This window comes from Chamaea fasciata, unplaced genomic scaffold (assembly GCF_029207755.1).
Source record: "Chamaea fasciata isolate MVZ Bird 193981 ecotype frontalis unplaced genomic scaffold, bChaFas1.0.hap1 SCAF_2, whole genome shotgun sequence".
Classification (NCBI taxonomy): Eukaryota; Metazoa; Chordata; class Aves; order Passeriformes; family Sylviidae; genus Chamaea; species Chamaea fasciata.
Window position 1 is genome coordinate 3795630 of NW_027094087.1, and position 20572 is coordinate 3816201.

General features: G+C 38.5%; 1 protein-coding gene across 3 annotated transcripts in view; it reads left to right on the forward strand.

Annotated features, from left to right (window-relative positions):
• The window catches only part of EPHA6 (EPH receptor A6), a 355785-nt gene that overhangs the window by 161896 nt on the left and 173317 nt on the right, over window positions 1-20572 (forward strand). For 2 of the 3 annotated variants that reach the window (XM_066207884.1, XM_066207890.1), the window contains 2 exons: window positions 10597-10752; window positions 18919-19254. In XM_066207884.1, coding sequence (XP_066063981.1) covers window positions 10597-10752; window positions 18919-19254 — 492 coding nt within the window. Of the gene's footprint in view, window positions 1-10596; window positions 10753-18918; window positions 19255-20572 lie in introns of those variants that run through there. The other variant, XM_066207900.1, reaches the window with a different exon arrangement.

Consider the following 20572-nt stretch of genomic DNA (forward strand, 5'->3'; position numbering starts at 1 on the left):
ACATAAATGGCATTAAGCATCATCTAACAGAAAGATCTCCGTTTTGGTTTTTTGGTGTCTCTGAGTTATCAAATTCACGTTCCTGTCACATTTTACCTGGGAGACTGATCCCCACCTTGCCACAACCTCCTTTCATGTGATTGTAGAGAGTGAAAAGGTCTCCTGAGCCTCCTTTTCTCCAGGCTGAACACCCCCAGCTCCCTCAGCCACTTCTCTTATGGCTGACTCTCTAGAAATATTTTTTTTTATTCCCAAATAAAATTAATGTAGTTTTGTGTATGTGTTTCTATATCATGTATCTGTTTTTCTAAAACTAAACATCTGTGGCTGTGTTGCTTTTTTATGCTGATTGAAAATGTTCATGGCAAGTGTAGTTACATTATTGTAGCTGAGTTTAAGAGAGTGGCTGTTTGTCTCACACGAGTTTTCTATTAAAAAATTATAAAATAAAAAAGATGTCAAATGGTGCAGTCCATTGTTACTTTTTAGATGATCACAGATTCCTGAATTTTACAGTTCCATATACTGAATGAAGGCAGCGGTGTCTCATTTGCTGTCAGAATTGTAGCTCCTGACCTTTGTCTCGCAGTCATTTTGCTCACAGTATGAGAAATGTGGATGTAAGTGAAGGGAGAAGGTGAAAATTGACCACATACAAGCAGTGTGCCACCCCCAGGTGTGAAATAAATGTAATGTTAACTGCTGTAGGACTTAGATACAACCAGAGTCCACAGACCAGTGCGTGAGCTGTAGCTCTCTTGCTTCCTGTCATGTGTCCACACCTCAGCTAGAGCAGAGATATTTATCAACTCAAAAGCTCTGTCCTGCACACTTCTTAATGAGCATTTAAAAGCTAAAATGGACTTAAACTTTACCAGAATTAAATTCACAGTCTGATGAGGAATGGCAGTGCAACATCAGGAGTTGTCATTTTTGTGGACTGTGTAATCATAATTCTGAATTTTATTTTTCTTCTGATTGAGGGATTATTCCAGACATGTCTAATCATCAGTCAAATATCTAAAATTATGTATAAAATTTGTTGCCAGTTATTTTTAAGTGTGTAATTGCCCTGAAATGTTACCAAAACCACAAAAGCCTATTTAAATCTTTAAACATTTTTCTTTCAGAATGAAAACTGTCATGTGAATTTACATACTTAAAAATAGCAGGGTACCATATCCACACAGTCCTACTAAGGTGATGCTAATAGCTTCTAAAAAAAATAATTTTTGAGCTTAATCTTAATAATCCTAAGATAAACAGTCTGTAGTTAAGAGGTCAGTTTCATGCCAAATCTGTGTGTTTGTATGTTTGCAGCTGTGAAGAAAAGTGGGGAAAAAAAGAATAAAGTAAATTAGTTTTGGGATGATTTTATGGTGCTGTTTTGAGGTGTTTGGCTCCTCATTTAAAGAGCTACAACCCCTCCTGGCCTGTGACATGTGAGGGCCTGGCACCTGTAGTTCAGGAGAATGAACTGCTAGAAAATCTTGAAGAAGTCCCACTGACCTCTCTAAGCTTAAAGCTTTGGTTGGGATTTTTCAGGGTGGGGATAATGTTATTTTCTTCATTCGGAAAATACTTAACACTGTAATGTGCACCCACCACAGCTGAAAACTAGAAATAAACCTCTCTGGTGCTTCTTCAGCACTTTCAGGAAAGATTCAGCTTTTATGGAGATTTAATATGTTTTTATAGTAATACTTACCTGTGTTCTTAAGCTCAAATTTCTCTATCAGTACTAGAAGCCTTATTGGAGGGAACATTTTTCATATCAACCTGATTATTTGAGAATTCATATTAAAGTCGTGGTTCATCTCTGTGAAATTCCTGTGAAATATCAGTGTGTTCAGTAGAAATACTTAACTCTGATTCTTGTCATCAATCATGTGAAATATCCCAGACACAAGGATTGAAGATTTATCCCAACATAACTACTAAAATGAAACACAAATAAGAAACCTGTTCAGCTAAAGGGCACCTTCATGGCTTTTGCTTTATTTAAATGGGGTTGGATGGGGTTGCATCATCAAAGGATTTATTCCTGTCCTAGAAGGCCAGTAGATGAATTTTTGAGACAGTAGTCAGAGCTTCCCCTTGGGTTACCAAGGCATTGCCTATACACTGAAATTGACATTAATCTGAATGTGATGGTGGGTTAGGAGAAGTTGGCGATGTTTGTTTATGAAGTGAAAAAAACAAGCAAAAAACCCAACCAAACAAAAAAAGAACCCCAGGAATGTTGGTGTCATCTGTACCTGTATAAATACAATTCAGTAGTTATTGTAATTTGGGGCTAAGTACTGCAGGTGATTCTATGTGGATATGAGGAAAAGGAAAACTTGAATTAACTAATTACGGAATTTTATGTGTTGGTTCCAGGGCAAAATAGGTATTTGAATACGGTGTTAGTTGCTGACATAAACCACCGAATTTTTATTCACAATTACCACATTGTGTTACTCCTACGTCTTAAAGCAATGACAGAATAGAACAAGATTACAGAAAATTGAGTGCAGTAATGTAGCAGACAAAAAGATGGGTTGAAAATTATTTTTAATAATCAAGATTATTTGCCTGTGAGCTTGTGGGTATTCAGAGATAATGCAAAAGAAAATTGGCTTTGGTTCTCACAGAGGCATGAGTTCTTTATTTTCAATGGTAAGTCAAAACTGAAATAGTCTGGGAGTCACTAATCGTGTTTGGTGTCTTTAAAACTCAAGTTTGTGAGCTTCTCTGCAAACACGTCCAGAAGGACTCTATTTCAAAGGCCAAATGCCTGATTTTATAAGAACATTTCAGCATTTCTTGCATATGAATTACCCAACTTTACAATTACCTGTCTGGATTGGGGCATTTAAATATTCCCCATGATTACAGTAATTTTGTCTGTGTGCCCAAACTCCTGACATGTACATGCAAATAAAGCAGGGCCTTAAATAAATCACACAATTCAAACCTGTACCTGAATGTGCAATCTTGCTGACCATAAATAAAAATGCAAGCAATGATTTTAAGCCTCTCCTGTTAAATGTTGGATTTTTGAGGTATTTTTTTAAAGTGGCTTAGATTGTTTTCTCATTGCTATTGCTTCTTGCTAATTATACTAATGTAAAAGAGACAGTTAACACAGAGAAGAAAAATTTGCATCACTTTAGCTGATCTGTCATCAGAATAATTGCTGTAGTGAAAGCAGTGAACCTCAAAAAATTTGTATTTCGATCTTAAGCCATTAAAAAACCCTGCAATGTTATTATAAGGCCATAACAAGAAACTGTAACCTTGTAAATAGAGACTGCGCTGTACTTCAGGTTTTTATTGTTAATAACTGCCTGTAAAGGATATTCCATTCCTTCAAGGTGTGCCTTCTCTAGAAAGTTTTGTCTTTGTCAAAACTGGAGAAAGCCTCAGAAAAAAAACTGGTTCCAAAAAAACCACACGTGCAAAGCAAATTGAATAATAGCTGTCATAGGAATTAATTAACCCAGGCTAGCAGATTAATTTGTTATGGGTAAGGAAAAGTGCATCTGCAGATTCCAAGGGGCTGTTACTGCACAGGAAAAAAGAGAAATCCATGACTAACTATTCATCATATGTTCAGAGCTGAAAATGGAAAGGTTTCACATACTGGGGAAAGAAGAAATAAAAATGAGGAGAGGGATGACAGAAACTACAGTTTATGATCTCAGTAGAGGGGACAGAGAGGGAGAATAACACATATTTGATATATATAATAAGGATATAATATGGTTGACACACTCCTCTCCATAGATGACCAATTTTTGGCTATGTATCTGGTGTGAAGGTACTTTAAATCTTTCTCATAGTTGAGAGGTATTTTTCTAGCATTTGGTTATTTTGTTCAGACCAGGAGATGATGATTCTGTAATCGTTCTCACCAGCAGATACAGGAGACAGATGAAGTGCAAAGGAATCAGCCACAAAATGGATCTGATCTTTTCAGATCGTTTTTTTCCTCTTCCAGAAAGAAATATTTGGTATGGTCTACAGCCTGTTTGTAGTGTCTCATGATAAGTTAGTCCTCAGCTGTACACAGGAGCTGTGGAAAGAGAAGTTGGACATTAATTCCTCTTGAAATAATACAGAGAAATTCCATGGAACACAGGTTCCTTCTGTAGCTGTAATAAATGATATTTCTTGTTGCTGCGTTCACCACAGCGTTGATAAACTTATCACACTCCTGCCTCATCCCCTCCCCCCAAAAGTCCTTCCAGCTAATTTCAACAATGGAACAATGATTAAAAAGTAGAAAAGAACAATGAAATAAAGCATTATTGATATTATACTTTAAAATAAAGAGTTTTACAGCTACTGTGGACAGATCTGAGGACTCAGTGAGTAAGTTCTGCAGTGCCCTGAAGTGTTCTCAGGGTTACATTTCTCCTTTTCTGTTTAAAGGTGAGTACTGGTGATGCTGGAGATGGCTGCTTGCAGCGGTAATGATCTTTTCCTTCCATTCTTTTCCTGCAGACTCTCTTGATCCCAGGAGTATGCACTGATATATTGCAGGAATAGATTACTTCCCTTCTTTTTCTCTGCTGTCATGTTCCTTGATTACCATTTCTATTGTGTGCCTTAATTAGCCTGACTGATTCCTTTCATTCACTATCTTCCTCAAACACAGGGATGCTGCTTTAAAAATTACGCAGTATAGAAAGCAGTGTTTTTACTGTCCCCCTTTAAGGGTTTGTGAAATCTGTTTAATTGTGCTTTTTCTATGAGGTCTATCCATAAAATATCGACAGAAATAAAGACTAATTTACCTGGGTATGGAGCAATGCATTTGAGTATTTGTAGTTCCCACCTCAACCAATTTACTGGACTTCAGGGATCTCCACCAGAGTCAGCAGCACAAATCCGTGAAGGTGCCTCCTGTTGGTTTTGTCTCTCTTCTTCCATCCCTGATAAAGTTACCTCAGCTTTGCAGCCATTTTTGTCACTTCTGTGAGACTTTAGGAGGGAGTATCTGAACTAAAACCACACAAAATTGATGTAAGTTGCAATATAGCAACTTTTTCCTAAAAAAAAAAAATCTCTTTTGACTCATGACTACATTTTATAAAACATTCCAAAAGGGTAGTTTGAAAAGGGTGCAGCTGAGTAGCCTGTGTTACGAACAGGGTTTTTTTAAAGGATATTGTCTTTATCTGGATTTCAGTGCTTGATATTTCAATGAAATGAACCTCTCTTCAGCTGCTTGTTTTGCTAATTTTGTATTGATTTATTGTATTCATTGGAACGCTAATTTGCTAATTCTGTGTTCAGTGGAACACCCTTACATGCCATCTACCTGTTGCAGTAGTAAATTTTATTTACTTTATTAGTCTGGGAAAAAAAAATTCACCTAGTTCTAAGAATTAGGTGGAAAAGAGTTTTATCAGGATTGAAAACATTTTCCCTCTCTTTCTTGGAGTAGTACCTATGAATTTAGAATCATATTCTTTCATTCTAGTCTAGTGCTCGCTTTTGGTTTTAGGTTTGGGGTTTTTTTTTGTGGTACAGATATTAGTCTGTGCGGAAGAGGATTCACCTGGTCTGTGCAGCACAGCCCCCAGCTCTTTGATAAGCTGTTGAAATGTATCTAGTATGACAGGCAATGATAAAATAATTAATATCTTGTCTGTATGTATTTTTTGGATAAACCTCAGATTGTTTTAAAACATCTTATGTGACCTGAATAGTTGTTCAAGTTATTGTATTGAAACCGGTGTTTTATACAGAGAAAAAAATGCACTGATGTGAATTGAAAATACTGGTCGATAGGAGGCAATTATTTCCTTTGTCATTTCTTCCAATAATTTTTTGTAAAAAAAGCCTCCATAGAATATTGAAATGTGGCAATGACAGAAAAGTCACTGGGGAAAAAAAGTCAGCACAAAGGGGAAGAACATTTAATTTCATTTACCTGTTGTCATTATGTAGTCATATTTGAAGAAGCAGCCTTATGCCTGCCTCTTTGTGTCTCCTCAGCCTTGCTCCTCTCTGAAGTAAAGGGTTTGAGTAATGCTCCTGTCAGCTCTCCAAATCTAACAATGGAAATATTAGTGGGCAGAGATATTGGCAAGAGAAGACATTGAGTGCAGCATATGAACACAGGTGCATTTAAGTGCAGACCACAGCGCCCAGAAATATTACTCTTCACGTTTATTGCAAACGAAAAGGGGAAATCAATTGTCAATCAATCTATTGTCCCCCCAAAGCTGGGTCATTCTGTCATTAAGTTTTCTAGGGATGTCTAGGGGGCTTTGCCTTCTCAGTACCACGATGTCTTTTATTTTTGTAGTTTGAACTAGCTAGCATATTGGATAATTTTTAGTCTGTGATGGCTGGCGTTCCTCCACTGCATTCTTCCTCAGGTTTCTGGCAACTCATGCTGCACAGTCTCACTGTCAGTTTGAACATGACCCAAAGTGAATCCCCCTCACAGTCCATTCGTGACCTGAATAAGACAAAAATCCTGTGAGAAAGATGATTTAACCAGGTAGTACTCACATTCAAAGGTTGTCCTCATAGCTTTGTTGTCCTAATTCTGTAATATCCTAATCTTGATTTTGTGATTGTATTCTGCCTTTTTTAATATAGAGCATCTGACTTCCATTGCATTCTTTTTTCATGTTCTTTTCTATCTTTTCTAGACCCTTCTACTAAAATATAAATTGGTTAAAGTAATATAGTTCCTTCTTTCTGCAATGGTAGAGTAGAATCAGGCCTTATTGATTGCCTTTTTATAAAATTATCTGATAGCAGAGGGGTAAGAGGACTTTCAAATTGAAATCATTCAGAATATAACTAATATAAAAGATAGCAGTCTCACAGGGCATTAGCGGGATCCAGTAAGCAAGGTTAAAAAAATATATGAGGTGGAAATGCATAACAAAGTGTGTGATTCAGAAAGATTAAAACACCTCTTCCACAGCTGCTGATGGTTGCCATTCATTGTAAATGACAACAGAGTCTTCTTTGATTTAATGTGATTGATGGGTTCTCAGCAAGCTGTAAAAAATCCATTTTTCATGACAAATGCCTTCCCACCCACAGACCAACAGTGTCAGACATACCTAAAAGTTGTTCCTAAGTTTCCTTTGGATTCACCTTACTTCAGCGAACACTGTAGTGGTCGATTCAGATGAAATTGAAACAACTGAAAACTGGAATCTTGGACAATGATGTGCTCCCACAGAGCAGTGAAAATGCTGCTTTAAAATAAAAAAAAAATGCACTTGCCGTAAGAAAGATCCAGACATTGTTTGAGGTTTTGGGGGCTCCATGGCAGAACCTGTCCCCACACCGTGGGCCCTGCGGGGTGGGCTGGGCCGGGGTGGCGACCCACAGGTGGCCATGAATCAATCAAAACTAAATCCCACCTACTCAACATTAAATAAGGAAAATCATATTAGTTACAAAACTTTTGTAGTTTCCAAAACTCGCAGTCAAATCCTGGTGAAGCTGCAGCAAAGCGCATTTATAGATGTGTTGTCTTTTATGAAGCCAGTTAAATTATCAGTGTTTCTCTGCCTGATCACTCATATTTCTTTGGAGAAACCTGTAGCGTCTTTGTTCATTCAGTTACCCTGCTAATTACTGAGCCTTTAAGGCAATATATTATCTTTCCCCAGGCTTTACAAAAGTCAAATTTCTTGCAGTTCTATAATCACTAACTCGCAAAGTCACTTTCTGGTAGAAAACATTAGGGGAAACAAGATGTCACCCAGTGATTTGGGAGATAAAAAAAGTACTCTGTGATAGCACAGGTGAAAAGAAACCTTTTTCTTTTTTTTTTTTTTTTTTAAGTAGTCATCATTAGAAATCATTTGCAGATTTTCTGTTGAAAATTGTAAGTTTAGCAATTATTTTAATTTGCCACTGAAACACCATAATTGGTAACAGAGTCTAAGCTTAGATTTATACAGCAGCTTAAGTGCGGTATTTCAGACTGAAGCTGCATATTCCTTGACTTTGACAGAGTAGCAGTTCATTTTCTTTCACCATGAATGCTGGCAGTCAGCTCTGAGATATCCAGAGGGATGGGTTTTCCCAAGCTTGTGATCATTTGGGAGCTTTCAGTTTATGTTATTTTATCTTGTTTTTGAAGGGCTGTTTTTTTACTTGGAAGTATCAATAATCATGATTGTAAGATTCTGCATTTGGGTGAGGAGTGGGTTGTTAATACCTTTGTATACCTCTCAATTGAAAAGCTTACCTGATATCCCTGTAGCTTCTCTGCCACAGAATTTGACACATACTTGATTTAAGGGATAGACATACTTGAGTTGGCTTCAGAGTAAGTAAAATGATCTACCTTAATCCATTTATTTTTTCCCTTGACCTTTTCCATGAGTATGTATGTGCTTTCTTTTAAAAGACTTACCACATCAAAACCATAATTGCTTTAAATACAATAGAGACTACCATTCCAGAATAAAACATTTGCTTTTTGTTTGAGTTGGAAATGAATCTTCTCCTTGAGTTTTATTTTGAAATAGTGAAGTTCTTGAATTTTGGACAGAATATTGCTCTTGAAAGAGAATGCTGTGTTTCTTTCCATCCAAAGTGATTTGTTGTTTGGGGGGAAGAAGGAATGATTTCAGAACTGACAGACATGAACTGATTGAGGATTTTAAAGAGAACTAATTTTGCTTTGAATGAAACTGTAGTCTGGAATTACCAGCTTTTGAGTCACAAACACCACATATGAAATAAAGCAAGAATTTAATATTTATCCGGTCAGGATTTGGGCATGAGAAGATAAGCAGGGAGCAGACAAGCATAACACCCCCCAATTTTGCCTTACCTCCTCTCTTCCTTCCAGCAGAGCTAAGAGGAGTCAGTGCCTCCAGCCTGTGTCTACAGTGCTGCCTTCTTCCCTGCCCCAAACCTGCTGCCTTTCCAATCACTGCAAAATTGCCACTCACCATAATGACAATTGCATCAGACCAGTAGCCTACTTTCAAGGGGAAAATCCCTGCTGTTCCCACCCCTTTTATGTCTAACACCTGAAATCCTTTTTTTTTTTCCCCCCCCCCCATCAGTGGCAGCAGGGCAGGATCCCTCCCTAATGTCTATTCAGCAAAGTCAGAACAACACACTGGGAGGAGAACTGCTGAAATTGCTGGGTCAAAATTAAGCTCTTGAAATTGCATTTGAAAAATTGGCTCTTGGGTTCTGAGAGGCAATCAAGTGTTATCTTTTTCAGTGTCATCTAACTCCTTTTCATTCAGCTACTACTGAAACTGCTTTTATATCAAGAAAAGCCTTCGGAATCAGAAGAAAAACTGATCGTGTATATGTTATCTATGAGTTAATCCTTTTTAATAACTCAATCAATATGAACTGACACTGAATCCATTAAATGCATCCTTTGAGGGACTTTTTTAAAACACCTGATTTTAAATCTTTTTGTATCTTACTACAAGAAAAGGAAGTACTGCCTATATCCTCTAGCAGTGTAAAAAAAAATAGTCTTGAATATGTCAAAGTGAGAAAAAGCCATGTGGAACCTCAAAATTATATTTATAGTGCTGGTTTCCATTGTACCACTGGAGGAGGCAGGAGGAAAAGGAGTCTGTGAAATCTCTGCATGTCTGAGTTGCTCTTTCATTTTTAATGTTTCCATGTGGGGAAGCCAGAAGACAGTAACTGCAACACATGCTGGCATGTTCAAATGTGGTAGCTGGCAGGAAAAGAAAGAAATCTCTGTTTAGATGTGTGTGTTAAAGTCTGAGGATGATTTTAAAATAATATCGCGGAATGCATGCCTGACAGATCTGGGATAAGATTCATTTTAATGACTTGTTTCTGCTTTAAAGGCCAGCACGAAAACGCCTGTGAGCCTGTGCTGTGGTTAAGAACAGCAGGAACCCCAGCTCCTGGTAACTGGGGAGCTGATGGACTCTGGTCATCCCCAACATTCCCTGTCCCAAGGCTGGCTGCTATCCAGGCTGTTTCCTAACGCAATCAGGATAACCTCAGGCTTGTGCTGGAGGGTTTCAGTGTCGCCTTCCTTTATCTCTTCCTTCTTCCCTTCCTCATCCTCTAGTCTCTCGTGCCCACAGGGACCAGCTGATGTGCCCCTCCTGTCAGAGGTTTCTTGGGGCACTGTAGGCAAGTCAGACCCAGCCATAAATATTTGGGGATGTCATGCCTGTCTTATCAAGGAGTTGTAATCAATACATTAGGTGTTGCAAGTTGTCCATTACTGCAATAAGGAAGCCGTATAAACAGCTCTGGCAGATAAGAAGTTCTGTCACTCTTTTTGGTTAATACACGTACATAAAACATAGATAATGTTTAGTGATAGTAGTGAAGTTGTTTGGAGACAAATTCAAGCAACACTGAGGACTGACTAAAAACTGGGAAGTTATCTTTCTTAACAATTCCCCATTCTACACCAAGAACTGAGGGTTTGTTTTCTTTAAGTCCATATACCAAATAAAAAATATCAAGAATTGTATCATCAAAGCATCTATATCTAGACTGGAAAGGAAAGAAGCAGCAGCATTACTGCTTGGAACAGATTTTATTTTTTATGACCAAAATTTCCTTCTATTAATGAAACTTCATCTTTTTACTTTGCAGCTTGCAGGCCTGGATTTTATAAAGCATTTGCTGGAAATGTGAAGTGCTCCAAGTGCCCTCCACACAGTTTGACTCACATAGAAGCAACTTCTGTCTGTCAGTGTGAGAAAGGTTACTTCAGAGCTGAGAAGGACCCACCAACTATGGCATGTACCAGTAAGTCTGATCGTTACCAGTGTCTACAATTCTGTTGCCTCATTTATTTGGTTTTGCATTAAAAAAAAAAAAACCAAACTATGAGTTTTGAAGAATTCCATTCATGTTAATCAAAAGAGATTCTAAAAATCAAAATTCAAACAGCATATTTCTGCTTAGTGTCTAGATAACCCTAAACATACCCTTGTTTCTTGGTTTGGTGACTTTTGAACTTGTAATTCTGAGATATAATAGGAGAAAGTAGAATCATTGTCATATAGATAACAATGTGGTGTTTTCACTACCAATAATGTGGATCTTATATACTTGAAAATTTGCTGGTGCAAAAACTTTCAACAAACTGGAGTCTTGTAAAGAAAAAATAAAATTGATATAACATACTCTGCTGTCTCCTCAGGTTTAAATGAAAAATGTAAGACAAATATAATCATCACAAAATCAAATAAAAACTAAACACTCCAAAAAAGACAGGAAAATAATTTTTAAACTGGAAATAAATTTATCCAGTCAAAATGAGATATAATAAAAACCTCTGGCACCGTCACCTTCTTTTAACAGAGACTTAATCCCTTTTATGCAACTGTTTTAATCAAAATTCACTCGGTTTTTTGGATGAATTTTAGAATACATAATTTTGTGATTTTTGACTAACCTAAATTTATCATTAAGACAAACCTGATGTCTAGCAATGTGGGGGCAGAAATTCCGAGTAGAGATTTTTGTTACTTGGATGAATAGTCTTCTGTCTAGGAATACACAGCATAAGTTTTCTTACTACTTAATAAAATATTTTTTCTAGAATTTCATTCATGGTTCATTGTTCATTGGGATTAATTTATTGATTGTAAAGCAACTATATCTATTTAGTCCCGGAACTAGGAACAAATAGCAGTATTTAAAAATCCGTGGGTGAAATATTTTATTTTAATAGGCTATTAAAATCACTTGTGTAATAAAGGTGATTACGAGAGTTTGCAGAATCCTCTTAAGACACCCAGGTTTTGATATGACGCTTTACTAATTCTTTTGGTGGAGGATTTGATCTTGGTACTTTCTGTGCCACAGTTAAGAGAATTCTGAAAAAACTAACATGTTAAATTCATGAAGTATTTTGACAGATTAAGTACACAAAACTTTTAAGACCTAAAGCCCTAAAGACAAAGTTCTGTTGCAGTAACCATCAGTGCATAGCCGTGTTTTGGGATGTTTTATGCAGCATCACATAAAAATAACTGAGCTGACTGAACTGAGCTGCTTCCTCTGCTCGTGCTGGTTTTTTCCAATGACACTGAAATTTGGGCAAATGTGGAATGGTCCTGATAATTTAAAGCTGGTTTACACATTCATCGACACTGAGGTCTTTACCAAGGCCAAGCTGTCGTCCATCCACCACGTGAGGGTGATGGTCCCTAAAGATAGCACTCCTCAGACCCAAGGCGAAAAATTGTGTAATCTAACCAGAGGGTTTTTTCTTAGGGAAAGGTAAGCCCCAACCTCTGGATACCTCAGGGGAGGCTCGGGGTTCAGAGAGTGTCCCCCCCAGTCCCAGCTCACTCCAGAGTAGAGCACATGGGCCTGGCATTTTGCATGATATATGTGAGGGAAAATAAACAGTGTCCTTTCAGGCTTCCCACAGGAAAATGGTGATTACAGATAATTCCACTCAAATCAGTGCCTCCAGCACAGGCCATTAAAAACTTACTCCCTGAACCAACACATCCCAGGTGTTCTTGACACTTTCATGCTTAGAAAGAGGGTTTCATTCATACATTATGCAGATATGGCTCCATCATAAATGACTTATTATTTATAGGTCATTGATTTTTCATTGCTGAAAGAGAGTTCTTTGAAAATCTTACTCAAACGGGGCATTATGATTCCATAATTATCTTTCAGGGCACAATTTTAAGCCCTGATACCCTGATATGTTGATGAGGTAGGGAGGAGCATGAGAGCCCTGTGGCATCAGAGTGCAGTTACTTCAACACCCTGCTGATTTCTCAACAAACGTGAGTGCAGAGAGCTGCTTTGGGTAAAAACTGTCAGGGAAAACTTGGTGCCAGACCTCCACGTTCCTACTGAGGGAGGATGTCAGCCAAAGTAACTGAGTGAGTTGAGGCAGGGCAAAAATTAACCACAACAGGAGATCAGTGCCTCATCTCACCTCAACTTGGGAGAAGGAAGAAAAAAAGGAGACAGTGCAGCACATTCTGGCAGCTTGGTTCAGTGCCACCATGCATTGTGTCCCATTCAGCCTAGGCTGCAAGGTGTTGAGTACTTCATTGATTGCCACAGCAGATGTATTCATCTTACACCTACAGTGATGATTATTTCACTAATTGTCAGCTCTACAAATGACGCTGAAGCTCTTGACAGACAGACTGTGTTCTTGTCTTGCACATCAGCAGTAATGAAGAGTCTTCAGACCCAGTTATTCCCTAAGTGATATCTTTAGCCCCGCCGCTTTCAAATTAGTCTCTAAGTTATTAAAATTATGTTTCTGTCATAAATCCAGCCTCAGTGCTTTTGGTGGATCTGTGCAGATGTGGCTAATTTAAATTTAATAAATAAAGATACAGATCTGAGTGGAATTTAGGTTGTTCATTCCAAACTGTCATGCTTTAATAAAAGAAGTTGAAAAGTTTTAAGAAAATGAGGAACTTTGACTAAATAGACAGAAATTGCTGTGCAGAAGTGAAATGCCATTTTTACCTAAACACCTTTGGGAAAGATCTGCATCTTCCATGTTCATTTTCAGATTTCTGTCTTGACATATGAGATACAACATAGGAAACAGAATTTTTTCTTGGGACCTTTGAAGGGAGAGATATTCTTAAATGAAACACAGAATGAACAGTGGATTCCCTTTACAAATGTCTCAATGTTCGGACAGTTTGACTGGCTTTATTGACGCCCATTTTATTTTCTCCCCCATGCCCTGCAAGGTAATATGCCTAAGAGAGGTAGATATTTTGTTCTCTCTTTTCATTCCTGTATAGGATTAGGCAGCATGGGGTTAGGCAGCGTTCCTCACTCCAGAACTATTCCTCAGTACTGAGAAACTTGCGTCTGCAGCATTATGGAAAAAAATCCCACCTTGATTTAAGACAGGCATCCACTTCTTTCAAGATGAGCTTCAAATCCACTTCGATTAATTTTGTGAATGACTGTGTACTTTTACAAAATTGTACAGTTCCCATTTTTACTTTATGTAGCTGCATTTTGTTAAAGGAGAGTGCTCACTTTGCAGAACACCATAAGAGAAATTTAATTTCAATAAGAAGAATGAAAATTACATTAGAATATATTGTTAATCTCCTTCTCCTAGGCTCTTTTCATTTGACTTACACTTCTTATCAATCTCTGGCTGCTCCTTTTCCTTCTTGCTGTATTTCTTTGCCATATGCAAGTACTCTATCAGCGATCTCTCTGCATACACAGGGAGCAACAAACAGCATCATATCTAATCCCCTGTCTCATCGCTCTGTACATAAAGTCTAGCATTTCCCACTATGAAGTAATTGGATGAATTGATCCATCTTTTCAAGGTCAGGCAGGCTTATATTGGTTGTCTGAGTTGTCTGAATGCCCCTCTTTTAATGTTATGTTTAAACAATTTGAACCCAACAAACTTCTGCTCTGTTCAGTAACCTCTGCTGCAAAGCGTAATCCTCTGTTTTTAAGAGTCAATGCTGAATTTCAGCAGCAAAATCAGGCAACACACTTGGGGTCTTTACTCCCTCTATTGTTGTTTATATGAATATACATATTTAATTTTATACACTTTTTTGCAATTTAACATTATGCTTAGACTTGGGATATTGGTTTGCAGTCGCTGGCTTCCATTCCTCCTGCCTGCCTCACAGGAAAAGCGTAAGTGAAAAGGGGAAAATGTAGTTCTACATCAAGTGACACAGTTTATCTCTGCTACATACATAGATATCAAAACGCAATTATGAACTCAAGGGGCACAGCCAGATGCTGATTCTGAGAGTATCCTAAGGTGGTGGTTGATCTTTGCCCTTCTGCTGTAACTTCAGCAGTCAAATGATATAAATTCTAAGAGTCCAATAGTGTTCTCACTGGCAGTTCTCACTTAAAAAGCAACAGGTTTTTTTTCCAGTCTTCACTCTCAAGTGTGTAGAATACTGCATTACCCTCACCAGACTTCCACATTTTCCTTCCGTACACAGGAAAATGCACCTTGCTTTCAGAGGGGAACAGAATACATAGAACAAGATGAGGTGCAAAGCACTGCATGAGGCACAAACTCAGCTCTGTTGCTTTCAGGGCAGACCTGCTTCACCAGAAGACATCCAAGCCAGTCTCCTCCACAGAAAGTGTCAAAATACTTCCTCAGCATAATTTGTAAATGAAGCAAAAGGCATTACTCACATTCTGGCTGAGTTCCATCTCAGCGGAAGAGTTCCATGTTTTTGTAATGCTCATCTAACTGAAAAGTATTTTATTCTTTTGCATAAAATTTGAAATAGTGAATTTTGCTGTGAGGAAAGGATCCTCTTTTTTTCACCAATACACTTGTTTTTCTTAAAAATCGATACAAGGAAAACCCTGAGAGCTTTGCATGCAGATGTCTGCAGGAGGATTATTGCTGGCAGCTTTTTTCCAATGTGCCAAATAATCTTTGTATAGTTTATAAATGATAACAAACCAATCAGGCCACATTCATAAAAGCCCAGTGACACATAATTTAGCTGAATCTGAGGATTACAATTAATTGTCTCTCTTTGTTCCAAGTTCTAAATCTTAGTAAATGATTCACTGCATGTCATTACAGTTTAATATTTGCATGAAATCACAGTTTAACTGGCATAATTTAACAGCAATTAAAAAGCTATTTAATCCTCATGCAAATTGGCATGAGGGGCCTTGAGTATGAAGTGTGTTTGAGGGTTTTTCCTGCATTTGCAAGAGGACTGTCATATACTTTAAGACACGTCTAACATAATTGATAGTTTTCCTTTTCACTGAAATGTGAATGAGCAATAACTTGTGTATTCTCTTACAATTGAGAAATAAGTAACAAATCATGACTATAAGAACCTTCACTCTCTAGAAAAAAAAAATTAAAAAGTATTTTATTTATTCTATTGGTTCTTCTGTAGATGCAATTCCATATAGTTCAAGGAAAATCTGATGGAAAATTAAAATCCACCTAGCCAGAGAAAGCTCTCCTGTTGCCCAGATTCCTATTAATTCCTGTTTGGGACTGCCAAAACTGATGAAATAACATCAAACAAGATTGAGCTGTGATGAGCTGTTGTCATAATATCTATAGTTTACGTAAGAATAAATTTAAGCCAGTTTTAAAGCATTGACTCCAATCCTTCAAGCAATTACACAGCTGCTTAGTTTTAAGTGCATGAATATTACCAATTATTTCGAGGGGATTACTCATCTACTTAAAGTTATGCACATATGCAAGTGCGATTACAGCTCATCCTCCATATTTCTAAAACTCCTCCGTGGTTTTAACAGTGGGAATTTGTTAAGACCCAGTCATTATTTAATTCTCACAGCATGGTTTGAGAGGAAACATAATTATTCCTCTTTTCTGAACATAAAGAATAAGAACTGAAGCTGCAGTAATGTGTGCTGGTTTTAGCTTATTCCAATCTCAGGACTGTTTTCCAGAGTAGCCAGAACCTTCATCCTCATAGTTATTTTGTGGAAAGTTTGGTGATCTATTGCCCATAAACTCTGGGCAGATGCATGTATTAATAAATACTCATCCATTCAAAAGATTTTAAACTTTCTTATCCACTAAAAAAAATGCAAAGCAGTGTAACACTTCCATATATTTTAAATATCAAGTGCTTGAAATCCAGCAGATAACTCATCATTTATTTCAGGACAAAGTTAATTACTGTCTTATTAAAAGTTACAAGTAAATACCAGAAATGAAAAAGTAGCTGAATTACAGTTCACAGAAAAGCTTAATGTTTATTATTCACGTTATCACTCCCACACAGTACCAGCTTTTTTATTTACAAGCATTCCAGGCTTTATACCCATGCTTTTGCCACATAAGTAAATAAAATGCATCACTTTAAAATTATGAATGTTTCACTCCGTCTAAAAATTAGCTGGTGTCATTTGCAAACATTTCTTGTAGCCTTTCAGTCTGCTTAAGAAACTCTGAAATAAGGAAAAGCTCACTCAGAAGTTTTACCAGTGTCTCAATCAAAACTTTATGCCTAAGTCCTGTTGGCAGTTTTATAAATCATCAAAAACTGCAAAGCAAGCTGAAAGTTTTCCAAGTTTTGCTAACCATTGGTGAAGTGATCACCACTGTAATTTTATTGAGAGCTGGGAATATAATGCTTATTCAACTGATTCAGCCCAAAAACCCTAGAGGTCAGCAGCTGAGTTTACCGCAGTCATCTCACATATACCAAGACCTGCTGTGTAAGGCCTCACATTTTCCAAGTCCGTGTTTCTTATAATAATTTTTATTTTGGGATTACGTCCATATTGATTTTGAAAATCGTACATCCGTCAGTGCTTGCTTGAAACACGTTAAAGTGGAAGAAGAATAATACAGTAAGAAATTGAGATGATTCAGATATCCTGTAACAATTTGTACCTTTCCTTCACCCCTTCATTAATCCCTGTCTAAGGCTGAACACCCCCAGGTCCCTCAGCTGTTCTTCATCAGACTCGTGCTCCAGACTCTTCTCCAGCTCCAGAGCCCTTCTCTGGATATTCTCCAGTCCCTTAATGCCTTTCTGTAACTGGACGCAGGACTTGAGGTGGCTAACCAGTGCTCAGTACAGGGGGCAAACACTAGATCGCTCTATATTTGTATTTTTATATGTATATATAAAGCCTCAGGTGATTTCCATGTGATCCTACACAGTAAGTCAGCAAACGGTTTAGAATTAGTGGACGTACCTTGACTATTTGATGTGATGAGGGGGAAATTGGAAATGGGTCACTTGTGGTTCATCTGGCAGTGCACAAACAGCTCTGCCACCTGCTTGGTGGGTGACAGCTTCCCTGCACTCTGCCTGCTGCGACTGGCTTTGCATTCCTCCTCACAGCCTTGAAGGAGTACTTTTTCTCCTGCTTCCTGATCATCCTTTTAGACCTTTACGTTGAGAAGTTGATGTCTTCACTGTTATCCTGATGCTGATGAGATGCCAGGTGGGAAAGAAAGAAAACTTGAAAACTGTCTCTAATAGCCTTGGCCTGTTGCCACCCAGCCCTGTTAATGAACAGCAGCAAAGAAATCCCTGGGGATAAGCAGTGAAGGATAGAAAGAAATCTCTGGTGGCGCAGAACTAGTACAAACAATTTTAACTCTTGTCCTTATTCCAAAGCTGTTATTTATTTATTACTCAATTTGTCTCTTACAAAATGTCAAAGATTTTAAGTCTCAGAAAAGCCTACATTACTAGACATAAAATAAGGGTATAAAATTTGTGGTTAGCTCTGCCTCAGTATCCCACAGCATCAAGTGCCATTTATTGAAAATTTGTGTAATCTAGTCTAGGTTTGACATTCCCAAGTAATTTTTGTGTTGCCTAAAATTTTTTTCTGAATTAATTCTAAGTTATTTTGATTATTCAGCTTTTTGAGATGTCACCAATTTATTGTTTTGGCTTTTTTTTCCAAGGATCATATGTAGATAACTTTTCGTTTTTACACTGAATCTGTCATTGAAATGTAGCTCTTGTATCTTTTATTTGCAAATAATTGCCTTAAGGCAATTTTTTCTCCAAGGCAGGTAACGCTGGCTTAATGTTGGATGTAGTTTTTCTATACAACAGGACAGGAGTTCTGGGAGATGTTTCTTGAGCTTTTATTGCAACATCAGCTTCATTACAGGGTGAGACAATTGAAGGATGGCAACAGCTCACGTCTTGCTAACAGCAGTCAAAGTTCTTTTTGTTACAAGGCCGTTTTAAAGTTTTCTAACTAATAGCAAATTGCTAAGAGCTTACAGACATTTGCATAAACCAGTCATTAAAACTACGTATATGGCTTATATCTAATAATAGGCGTTTGTTCCATATTTTTTGGTTTTATACTCTTCTGTAAACAAAGCACGGACACTCATTATTAAACTTTTCCATTATCTCGCTTAACGCATTTTTCTGTTTCGCACAGCTTAGCTTTCTATTTCCTCCTCCTTTTCTGCAGGGCCGCCTTCTGCTCCGAGGAACGTGGTTTTTAACATCAACGAGACAGCTCTGATGCTGGAGTGGAGCCCCCCGAGCGACACGGGGGGCAGAAAGGACCTCACTTACAGTGTCATCTGTAAGAAGTGCGGCTCGGACGCCAGCCAGTGCGAGGTCTGCGGCGGCGGCATCCGCTTCGTCCCGCGGCACACGGGGCTCACCAACTCCTCCGTCACCGTGCTCGACTTCGTGTCCCACGTCAACTACACCTTCGAGATCGAGGCCACCAACGGCGTCTCCGAGCTCAGCTTCTCCCCCAAGCAGTTCACGGCCATCACCGTCACCACAGACCAAGATGGTAAGTGCCAGCACCGCGTGGCGGTCACCCTGTCACCTCAGCACTCGCTGCGGGGATGCTTTGTTCCTCGCAAGGCTGGGTCAGCGGGTTAGGGTGTTTAGCAGATTGCTGGATGTTTTGAAGTGCCTTCCATGAGGACTTTTAGCTTCTGCTGATGAGGGCATTAAATGCTTCTGGCAGTTGAGTATTGTGTTCAGCTCTGGGCCCATCAGATTAGGAAAGATGTTGAGATTCTTGAGCGTGTCCAGTGGAGGGCAGCAAGGCTGGTGAAGGAGCTTGGAAAACAAGCCATATGAGGAACGACTGAGGGAGCTGGGGTTGTTTATCCTGGAGAAAAGGAGACTCAGAGGTGACCTTATCACTCTCTACAACTCCCTGAAGGGTGGTTGTAGACAGCTGGGGGTTGGTCTCTTTCTCCAGGCAGCAACTGACAGAATGAGAGGAGACAGTCTCAGGCTGCGTCAAGGGAAACATAGGTTGGATATTAGGAAGAAGTTTTTCATGGAAAGAGTGATTAAGTACTGGAATAGTCTGCCTGGGGAGGTGGTAGAGTCACCATCCCTGGATGTGTTTAAAGAAAGACTGGATGTGGCACTGGGTGACATGGTTTAGTTCAGGTGTTAGGGCTGGGTTGGACTCGGTGATCTTGCAGGTCTCTTCCAACCTACACATTCTGTGATTCTGTGATTCAGTTGGCCCTTGACCCTATTAGACAGGGCACAAACCCGTACCTTTCTGTTCAAAATTATGTGCAAGCTTTAGCCATCTAATACCAGCTGTGTCAGTGGTTCATAAGGACTGGAGTCTGGTGCTTTTGCAGTTTCAGTGTTGCAGGAGTAGAGCACCACAGGTTATCCATTACAACTCCACAGTTCAAAGGCAGAGTGAAAGTGAACTCACTTTCTTTGGTGTCTGTGTTTCGTAGCACTAATTCAGCATGCCTCACTGTTAGATACTTCTGCATCTGTGTGAGCAATTTCCTCAGGTGAGCTCTCCTAATAGTTTCTTTTTTAATTTCTTTAAGTGTAAACTTCGCATTATTGTTTTGAGCTTTTTCTTGCCCCCATTTCAGTTTGAATTCATGTCCAAGGTGAATCTTTGTGAGAAACATGGGAAACTAAAAGAACTCTCTGGTTTTCATTTATTTCTGCTACTTTTTCTTCTTTAGAAATACTTACTGTGCCAGGCAACAGCATCATAGGTTAGCAACAATGCTATCCATATAGCACTGCTCTCTTCTGGCTTGTGTAACTGTAGACAAGAAGGTTATTTCGGAATTATCCCTTGCTGACATTTGTTCCAGAAGTGGTTTTCACCT